General features: G+C 40.5%; 1 protein-coding gene across 2 annotated transcripts; it reads left to right on the plus strand.

Annotated features, from left to right (window-relative positions):
- Positions 1-1,521: 1,521 nt before the first annotated feature.
- On the plus strand, positions 1,522-10,678 carry mmadhcb (metabolism of cobalamin associated Db). Of its 2 annotated transcripts, XM_008296830.1 has the most exons (8): positions 1,522-1,724; positions 2,038-2,088; positions 2,630-2,774; positions 3,034-3,251; positions 7,508-7,616; positions 7,896-8,026; positions 9,150-9,236; positions 9,987-10,678. In XM_008296830.1, the coding sequence occupies exons 2-8, from the start codon at positions 2,080-2,082 to the stop codon at positions 10,179-10,181; spliced, it is 894 nt and encodes a 297-aa protein (XP_008295052.1). In that variant the 5' UTR covers positions 1,522-1,724; positions 2,038-2,079; the 3' UTR covers positions 10,182-10,678. The 2 variants fall into 2 exon arrangements, with proteins under 2 accessions (XP_008295052.1, XP_008295053.1); XM_008296831.1 differs by lacking the exon at positions 2,038-2,088.
- Positions 10,679-11,205: the final 527 nt, after the last annotated feature.

Raw genomic sequence — 11,205 nt, forward strand, 5'->3', positions numbered from 1 at the left:
AACAGCGTGGATGAAGAAGCCTGGCACTGATGGAACTTTCCAGGGCTTTAACAGTCCCATGCAGAGGGTGGGAGGTAATGTCCATGTATGATGACAGCTTTGTCGTCATCCTCCTGTCACCTACGACCTCCACAGGATCGAGACTGCAGCCCAGGACGGAGCCGGCCTTCTTCACCAGCTTGTTCAGACTCTTCCTCTCGGCTGCCGTGATGCTGCTGCTCCAGCAGACCACACCATAAAAAATGGCTGACGCCACCACCGAGTCATAAAAGGTCCTCAGGAGGCCTTCCTGTACACCGAAGGACCTCAGTCTGCGCAGCAGGTGGAGTCTGCTCTGACCCTTTTTGTACAGAGCCAGCCTTTTTGTTAACAGTCCAGTCCAGGTTTTTGCTCAGGTGAACACCCAGGTACTTGTAGGAGTACACTATCTCAATGTCCATGCCCTGGATGTTCACTGGAGAGGGAGGGGTGATTTTGATTTTGTGTAGTTAACATAGTATAAAAGTCTATAATGAATACCAACAATTATTTTGGACATATTCTTTCTTCCAACGTACCCCCAATAACCTTCTACGTATGGCAACATGAAGGTCCTGAATAGGGTTAAGATAACTAACATAGTCTATGATAACTAACCATGCTGGCTGCACCTCTTTCTGACATTTCAAACAGCCCTGGCTGCTGCTGTAACAGAGACTAAATGGCACCATTCAGTTGTAACTCAAACTTGGGATTGGGAATACCCTGGCTGCTCCCAAAACATCTCTGTGTAAAGTGTCTTCATTTGATGTTAGCAGATGGGGGGCGCGAGGGGGGCCAATCAGATTCCACCTGGGGCCCCTCCCCTCCCTTCGCCTATGTTCAGTTAATTTTCCCCTTGCTTTTTACTGCTCTACATTTATTTTAGATTATTAGGGAGTAATTGAATACAGACTGAAATATAATCAGTAAATACTCAATTCAGTTAATTAAATTTGCCATTCTGCATGTTGAGTCACTAATTTAGTATTTTAGTATATTTTTACTTTTACTTAAAGACATGACCTCTGCAAAATATCTTAAAACACTTCCTCCCACACTGCAGATAACGGCTGTGTCCAAAGTCACTCCCTATGCCCTACATAGTGCACTATATAGGGTGCACACCATTTTGTAGCGTTGTTCGAATTCCCAGCGGTAAATTTCATCCACTATATAGTGCACTCAAAATATCCCACAATGCACCGTAAAAAGTAGTGTACAGCCGATGGTGACTAACCGATCGGTTAGTCACCATCGGCTGTACATGTCGATTTTGGTGAGTTTTTGAGCGTGTTTAGGGGGTCAAATTAAGGGTTTCGCGTTCGTCAGGAAAATAAGAAGAAAGAAAGTAACGAAGCAGGAACAATAGCTTGCTGTAGCAAGCAGCGGTCCTCGGACCGTAATAATAATAATAAATCTCGGCTCCACACCAGTGGGCGGCAGTAATGAGCACTGAAGCAGTTTCAAAAAGCAGACGTGCCTCTACAACAACGGCACATGCGCAAATTCAAGGTGATTCTGGCTCTCGGAGCTGCCGTAGCTACTGTTGTGCTAATTGTACTTTTTAATGAGTTCGGTCTTCATTAACATCTGTTCAAGAAATAAAACTACCACAAAGCAAACATCGGCTGGACGTGTCTGTAAGACAGTATCTGCAGTCCGCCAACTGCTGCAGTCCGGCAACTTGAACTCGGGGACATTCGGTAAGTTGTGTTTTGCTGCTTGTGTTAGCTCATGTCCTCCGTGACTTAGAAGAGTCTCCTGGCAGGTGTCAGCTCGCACACAAGAGGGCTTGACCACACGTTGTCAGCTGTATTTAAAGGCTTGGTTGAGAGTCCTGTTAGTCAGAGGATCCAGGTGTGCTCCGTTACGGAGGCTTAATGAACGTCAAATCCAAGTGGGCTAAACGACACCACTTTTTGTGTTTGGGATATTGGTCTTTTTGCTTGTTGAGACTGTAACATCAGCGGACGTGTTAAGAAATGGCTCTGATCACATCATCATCTGCTCTTCCAGAAACGTCACCGGACACTGGATTTAAACAGACACACCTGTGTCATGACCAGTGTAAGTGATCCATCCGTTACCTGTACACCACCTGTTCATATGTCTGAGTCTACACTTTTCTGACTGTGTCATTCTAAACAGAATGCAGTAGCCACCACCAGGACAGTGTATGTGTGGGGGTGGGAGTCGGTGTTTCCTGTTACAATTAGACAAATAGAACACACTTAATCGACCTCGTATTGGACACATTGGTCACATTTGTGTATTTTGATGTTTAATACAACAGTCCTATAATCACTTTCTTCTTTATAAGGGTTCTCATGTGCAGTTTTAATTGGAATTGTTGCATATACTGCACACTGATGTTTCTCTACTATTATACTGTTATTCTGAAATGTCATACTAAAATGTGTTTTTGTTGTGTTCACCTGACTTTTATGAGGCTGAACAACAGAAATGTAGACTAATGTAGACAGTTGTGCTGTATGATCCCGTCGTAGAAAATTCAAAGCTTAAGGGGCCCTTAAAAACTCAATGCTGCCATGATATACACGGTCTGTATGTATATGTTTAAGCGTGTTTGATTTGTTTTTGTGTACAGGTGCTGTGCAGCAGAACCAGACTGGTGACTTACCTCCCAGGGCTCCATGTGTTGGTGCATCGTGTGCTGGGAGCCAGAGCCTTCTCTGCAGCCGAATCCTCTGGCTCTGATGAGTCCCACTTAGCCATCACGGACTCTGACATGGGTATGGCATATATCTTAGTGTTTTACACCGTAATACTGGGTAGCAGGACCTGATTATAAAATGTAAAATAAGATGATCACAGTGTGTGTCTTGTTATACTGTTGAGGCATAAGGGTGGGGATGTGTTTGAGAATAGTACAGTCTCCTCTGATTACTGATTTTGGTATAAGCCAAGATTGGGGTTTTTTTGTTTTGTTTTTTTGTGCAATATACATTTTCATGGATCATGCTCTTTTCCTATCACGTTGCTGTGGTTCAGGACTGCAGACAGTGTGGCCTGATGAGAGCATGGGGCCTTTTGGGCCCCAGGACCAGCGCTTCCAACTGCCTGGTAATATGGGTTTTGGCTGCCACCTGGAAGGACTGGCAGAGCAGAAGAAGAGCCTGCCACACAAGATGGTCCCTGATGTGCTGTCTGCTCCATCCAGCAATGACAGACATGAGTTCATACTGGCTCAGTTCATGGGAGAGTTCTTTGTAAGTCTAATAATTTTAACACAAGTTCTTTTTCTGAGAACAGGAAAACTGTGACAGTGAAAGAGGAACACAATATCATGTTTTATAAAATGGCCTGGACAAAAGCGCATGTCGATTGGTAAAAGTTGTGATATTTTGTATATTAGGCGACAACAAGTACTGGTCCAAATAAATCAATGTTAAAGAAACTGGATATCAACCTCCAGAGCAACAATACGTCACTTTGTGTTAGTCAGATGCATGTAATGCACACACAACCACTTTTATTCCTCTCTTTAACCTCAAGCAGAGTGAGAAACTAAGGTGGCAAAAGACAGAAAATAGTGAAAAAAAATACTGAATACAATTCTACTGTATATTACTGTAGAAGCTAATGTTTAACAATATTGTCTCATCACCATTATTAGAATTATATATGTATACACTACCGTTCAAAAGTTTGGGGTCACCCAAACAATTTTGTGTTTTCCATGAAAAGTCACACTTATTCACCACCATACGTTGTGAAATGAATAGAAAATAGAGTCAAGACATTGACAAGGTTAGAAATAATGATTTGTATTTGAAATAAAAAAATTTTTTACATCAAACTTTGCTTTCGTCAAAGAATCCTCCATTTGCAGCAATTACAGCATTGCAGACCTTTGGCATTCTAGCTGTTAATTTGTTGAGGTAATCTGGAGAAATTGCACCCCACGCTTCTAGAAGCAGCTCCCACAAGTTGGATTGGTTGGATGGGCACTTCTTGCGTACNATCATCAATTAGCCTTCTGAGCCAATGAGCAAACACATTGTACCATTAGAACACTGGAGTGATAGTTGCTGGAAATGGGCCTCTATACACCTATGTACTGTATTGCACCAAAAACCAGACATTTGCAGCTATAATAGTCATTTACCACATTAGCAATGTATAGAGTGTATTTCTTTAAAGTTAAGACTAGTTTAAAGTTATCTTCATTGAAAAGTACAGTGCTTTTCCTTCAAAAACAAGGAAATTTCAATGTGACCCCAAACTTTTGAACGGTAGTGTACATAGTATTGAACACATTTATCAGACCACCGTTCATAAAAATGAGAAAATTTTGTTTTAGAAATCTTTCAAAAATTTGTTTAAAACTAAAATTGTTGTTGTTATTTATTTGACAAATAACAAACTGAAACAACTTAACAGTCCCTTTTCACACATAATAACCCAGAACCTTCATATCTTGTATGGCCTCCTCTGGCCTTGATAACAGCTGCATTCTTGCTGGGATTTTGTTTTATGAACTCTTCGACAGTCTCTGTTATTTGCATAGTTTAATCATAGCAGCTAGACTTGCTTGAGTTCCTTGAAGACGTTCCACCTCTCATCCAAGAGGCTTCATCAGTTCTGACTGACTAGTTGGGAATTCCAGATACTTCGATATAATGCTATGATTAATGCTACTATTAATCTAACAGAACAACCATGACCTGGATGACTGAGAAGCTTCACAGACAACCGTATCTGTTGTTGCTGAATTCCAGATAGTTCCTAGCTGTTCACAGGCTCGATTTAGCTTAAACTTTTGTGTGATCAATCTTTGAATGTACTACATCCCAAATTTATTCAATAGGATTCAAATCCAGACTTTGACTGGGCCAGTCCATCAGTTCCAGAACTCCAGATTCTGTTTTCTGGGTCAGATGGTCTCTGCACAGCTTTGAAGTCTGCTGGGCTCATTGTCTGGTTGCTATATAAACCCATGACCAATCAGGTTCAGTCCAGAAGGGATCCATGATGCACTAAGATGTTGTGGTCAACGTTCTGGTTCATGAAAGCGTAGATTTTCACTAATTTGTCCACTCTATGTCCACAAATGGAGCCCATACCATGATGGAACCTCAACCGTGTTCCACTGTGGGTGCATCTGGCATCAAAACGTTCTCCAGCTTTTCTGAGGACAGAAACACGACGATGCTGACTGAAGAGTTCAAACGTGGACTCGTCCATCCAGAGGACCTTCTTCCAGTCATCAACAGTCCAATGTTTGTGCTCGCTGGCAAATCTGAGGTGTTTCTGGATGTTTGCAGGCCTCAATAAAGGCTTCTTAGCAGCTCTTCTTCCCTCTAAGCCTTGTTCCATCAGTCGTTTCTTATGGTCCCTCTGGAGACCTTCTCAGACTCTGATCTAGAATCATCTCTGCCTGAAGATCAGCAGTGGTCTTCCTTCTGTCTCTAGTCCTTCAAGTCTTGAGGTGTCGACATCTGCTTCAGTAGACTTTGGTTTCCTGCTTCTTCCTTGGAGCATTTTCTAAGAGCCAGTCTCGTTAATTGACTCCAGATCATACCTGACCACACTGTGAGAACACTTTCTGTCTTTCCCTGTTTGTCTCAGAGACCATCCAGCATCATGAAGTGCTTTAACGACACTCAGCTCTCCACGTTTTACCATTTTGAAGAGGAATGAGGAATTTCAAACTGAATTCATCTTTTTATACCCAAATCAGAGCCGCTGGGCTTCTCTGAGAAGTCAGAAATGAATCAAGCATCACATTCAACCACTAAAACTAATTTTTCTGTTTAGGAATGGAAGTAAATAACTATAATGTGACATCTTATCAAGAAATAATAATAATGTGCTTTACTGTTTTTTGTAAAATGTTAAATTTGAAAATTCATGAATAACAATAATTATATTTTAGCATTAAAAATATAATTTGGGTTACTGGTATATTAACCATTACAGAAAATGATTTTGGTGATTACCAGTGCTGTTCATTTAGGGAAGCTGTGGCATAAACCTTACATCAGGTGGTGGTCTAATACGTTTATGTATGTGCATATCTGTATACAGTCGTGACTCGATAATCCAACTCTTAACAATCCTAAACCTTACTATCCGACAGGTTTTTAGGAAAAACCAACAGAACCCATAAAAACAGCCTTAACATACAGACAGCCTTGGATTCTGACTAGCATCAGCAGCCAAGTACTGCCTGTGTGTTCTGGACACTTCCTCCCTGTCGGAGCGCTTCACCGGGGTGGAAGTGCTTTTGTTTGTTTGTCAATGCAAAGTGTCGTCAGTTTATTATTGCAGTCTCCTTTGTGTTCACATTGTCTGTCTCATTAGATCCAGTGAGGTCGTGCACTGCTCCCTTTGGCACAGGAATCTTAAAATACTTGTGTGCAAAGTGCTGTTGCTTTCAAATCTTGTAGTGTGTACATGACTGAGATTAGACAAAAGAGTATTAATTTTGTCATTATGTTTGTAGTGCAACCTGATTTTGAATTACATTGTGTACATGGTGTGAGATCAACCTCTGTCTTTCTGCAGCAATAATTCACTGCTGAAAATTGGCCATTGTTTCACAGCAATTGATGGTATCACAGGGGAGGCATCTGCTGGCTTAATCCTCGTATTGCATTTGTATGTGAGAATTATTTTGCCTCGGAATGAAACATTGCGTCAAAATATACACATTGTTATTTTTAGTTCCTGTGATTTCAGGAAAATGGACTATTGTTAGTCATTTCCTATTGAATTTAAATACTTTGACAGATTTACAAGCTTGGCCATCTTATGATCTTGGAATGTGTGATGCAACAAGGTAAAACTTACTTCATTAGTTAATTTTGAATATTTAATTGAGGAATTGATATGTCATTCCACAATGCTGTTCTCTCATTATTCTGGCATTGAGCAAATAGAAATAATGTTGGTAATCCTAACTGACCTAAAACAGGAAAAGTTTAGTCTGATTTAATGTTGGATAGTGAAAAAAAAAAGATTTTATGTTTTTTTATAGAGTGGATGTAAACTTCTGGTTTCAGCTGTATGTAGAGTAGACTCTTTGGAATCATTTAACAGTAATAGTAAATGGATATAGATTAACATCACAGAATTCTCTTCCTGCTCGTTTCCTCATATATTTATACACTCTGTCCAGGTAGCTCAAAAGGATACTGCCTTCAAGTGTGCAAATTACCTTTTCTCTGATATATACTTTTTAAATAAGGAAAACAAAGAGCTCCATAGCCACACCATGCACCCCTTCCTTGTTAGTGTCTAATGTCATGTTTCATGTTGATCCTATCTGTAACTCAGTTTTTTGTTATGTTGTTGAGAACAGGTCCCACAGTGTTGTCTGTCTGTGACTCCATGTTGTATTATTTGTTGCGAGTAGATCTCTTGAGAATGAGATTATATTTTGCTGTATTGCTTACACACTAACAAGGGTAATACTTGCTTTTCTGACGTGTGTCTGTGTGTGTCTGTGTCTGTAATTTAGGGGGAAGATATTCCAGCCTCTTCTCAGAATGTCAGAGCAGCTGAACAGTACTTTGACAACTCGTGTGTGGAGTGTGCCATACAGTCCTGCCCTGAACTCCTAAAGAAAGGTGTGGTACTGATTCTTCATTCCTCTCACATTGTATGTGTTCAACATAAATATAACATTGTTTTAATTTGACAAATTTTAATGAAGGGGCATATGCTTTTTTTCATACCATCCTGATTTAAAAGTTAAGCTTTGTAAAGTATCACAGTGCGTTTGTGGTACACATGACTTGCCTTTAATTCTCTTTCTGTTTACCAGATGGTATATTATGTTAGCCTCTTATTGCTGATGAGGACATTGTTTCAATCTAATGACTGTTTCCTGATTGTGTGGTGAACAGATTTCCAGTCCATGTTTCCAGAATCTCCATCCTCTGGTATGATGGTGGTCACAGTGACCCAAAAGACGCAGAGTGATATGACATCCTGGTGTGCTGAGGTGGAACAGGAGAGGGAGCAGATGCTTGACAAGGTGTTTTCTTATTTTCTTCTTATATTCTAGAGATTAAACTGGTAAATCTCTCTCTCTCTCTCTCTCTCTCTCTCTCTCTCTCTCTCTCGCTGAAAAAACATAGTACTGCATATTTTCACAGATTTGCACAGACATAATGAGTCTGTGAAACAAATGTAAAATGCAGTAGGCTTTAATTGTGCCTGGCTTGCTCATAATGCAAACAGCCTGCATACATTTGTAAACTCCCTTGGTTTGGATGTCTTCTCTCTTTTTTTTGCATTGCAGTATTTTTGGCTGTTGTTCACTCTTTTTTAGCTCCAACATGATCTGCACAGGGACAACAGCACCCAAGAATAAGTACCCACAATGGTGTAGACTGTGGCATTGACTCAGAATAGATCTAATGCAGGATTATAAGTACCCACATATTGGCAAACATTGCAGAAACTCAAGTCACACTTCCTCTGTGTGTTGTAATCACAGGTTTCATGATTTGGTAGCCAAAATGGCGATATGTACATGTGAGTCGCACCCCTTGAAACTGTTGGCCCTGCATTAGTCTATAAGGAGACCAAGAATGAGCTCCTACGTTCCATTGTGAAAGTGCAGAACTATTTATGTTCTCCTCTCTCCTCTGCTCTTGTCATGTGAAACAGAGTCACATGGGGTGGAGAGGAGACAGGTCAAGTGAAGATAATGTTATTTAAGCTGATAACTCTTTATAGTCATTGACTGTGTTTTACAATGCCAATGAGGGCGACTATTTTGTGGCGGGGGGATATTTTTGGTGCTGGTTTGTCGACACCCTTTCTGGTTTTAAGTGAATGTGAAGGGAGGCAGGAGGTGTATACAGCACCTACAAGGTTCTGCTCATATGCATCCATTATCCATCCATTATCTATACACCGCTTAATCCTCACTAGGGTTGCTCATATGCAGTTGCATATAAAGAGATACAGGTTACAGATTTGTATTTACAGCCAGTACTGTGAACAGACTATGACCCTCTCTTCAAATGTCACGTTTTAAGCCAGTATTACATTTCCTTTAAGAAACAAAAGAAAAAAATTGAAAAAGTTACCCGAATTGTGGTATGTACATTCATGTGGCTGTTTACTGAGGTAGTTTCTCTGCTGTGCAGTTTGTTGATGGAGCAAAGGCGATCTGCTGTGCTTTGCAGAGAGAGGGGTTCTGGGCGGACTTCATCGACCCGTCATCAGGCCTGGCGGTAAGATACCGCTGACATCTGTGTTGTTGCAAAGCATTTTTAAATTTTGTTTTCAGTCCAATTCCAAACCCACCAATCAAATCTGAATCTTTTGGCATTGCTTAGTTAAAGTTGTTTAGTAGTTTGTTTCCGTTGTAAAAATCTGTGAAATCTGTTAAATATTGTTTCCCACTGGCATGAAATGACAGAAAAAGAGGAGCTACTGAAATGCTCCAGGAGGCAGACATTTTCTGCTTTTATGAATAGAGTAATTCATCATAGTGCACAACTAACCAGCTTTGTGTAACAGATAAATTTAGACCTCCAGCTCATGTTTCACTATTAGTTTGATTGTGTCTAGAGTCACAATCTGTATTTGTGAAACTGGCAGGTGATATGGAACATAACTCTTGACTTTACGGTGAAGAAAAGTCCAGTAGGCACCTTGTCTGTGTAAAAGTTTCTGTAAGATGTAATCGAGTGGCACACACATGTTCAGTTTGTTATGGTTTTAATGTTGCAGTTACATAACTGTTCTTTGGTGTTCAATAGAAAGTGCAAAATGTGAGCAGGCTGCAGTGCACATCTCTATTCTCTCTGTCAGAAACCAATTGTGTAATTAGCACAGTGATGCTAGCAGTGTGTAAGACAAAACTGTTCAGTCAGATGGTTGTCTTCCATATATATGCCTTCTATATAGAAGTTTCTGCTGTTGTTAAGGAGATGGATGAGATCAGGTCAACTATATGATCAATCTGTGTTTCTCCCCAGTTCTTTGGCTCGTACACAAACAACACACTGTTTGAGACAGATGACCGATACCGTCACCTGGGCTTTCAGATCGAGGACTTGGGCTGCTGCAGAGTGATCCGACACTCGCTGTGGGGAACGCATGTTTTTGTGGGAACAATATTCACCAACGCACCACCCAGTAACCTTATTATGCAGAAGTTGCAGGGCAGCTGAACAGCAGTTCAAGGACACTGGGCTACCATTAAAACTGTAAAGTACCTGGACTGCTGTGTGACTACATTGTTTTAATTCAATTCTAAAGGAATATAAAATCTTATTCCCCAGTGTTTTTACTGCTGCAATATGTGTTTATAAAAAATTATTTGAAATTGATTTATAATTATATATTCAAACCCTAGAAGCTTGTACACTTCTGCGATCACAAATGGAGTTAATGTTCAGAGTCAGTGGCTGTATTGCTGACACGCTATCAATGGTTGTACTGACTATTTTAACAGCTCTGTGTGTGTCTGGGTGTCTGTGTCTGTGACAGTTTTTGAAGCAGGTAAAGGACAAATGTTAAAACATAATTCACATTGATAAATAGGCTTATTGCCAATCTTATGAGGTCAACAATAAGGCTATAAAGCTTTAATGTTTTAATCTGTTTTTGTTGTGGGATTGTATCGCTGTACAATGGTGAACAGAACAATGAAATGACTTTGAAATCACTTGTATCCTCCCCTCTTAGTGTCTGTTCAGTACTAAATCAGTATTACAATCTACTGCTGATCACAGTTTCCGAGGTGAACTGATTGGTCAGTGGGAATAGGTTGTACATGCACCAATCTCTTATCTGGAGCAGGTTAGCCATTCAGCAGAAGTTACAATGGAGATGTTCCTCAGTCGCAAGTGAACCACCGTCCTAGTACCAAAACCCCAGAGTTACATCTGAAGTTACCTCCATAACTTCAGATCTTGCTTCGTAATACCGGCCTTTGATCTTCAATAAATTAGAAGCTGCTGAAAAACGGGTGTTATTGTCCACAGTAAAGCAAGTTTTACATCACCATGAGCTGAGAGGCTGCCATGCAGTAAGGAAGCCCTTAATCTAGGAGTAGCAACTAGAACAAGTCAAGAAAGTTACTTTCAATGGGCCATTTTAAAGCAGCTACAGATCCCAAAATCAGCTGTTAACAATTGTAAGTACAAAGTTCATGGTCCGGTTGTGTTACTGCCACGATCAGGAAGAAAACAT

Source organism: Stegastes partitus, unplaced genomic scaffold (assembly GCF_000690725.1).
Source record: "Stegastes partitus isolate 25-593 unplaced genomic scaffold, Stegastes_partitus-1.0.2 Scaffold1155, whole genome shotgun sequence".
Classification (NCBI taxonomy): domain Eukaryota; kingdom Metazoa; phylum Chordata; class Actinopteri; family Pomacentridae; genus Stegastes; species Stegastes partitus.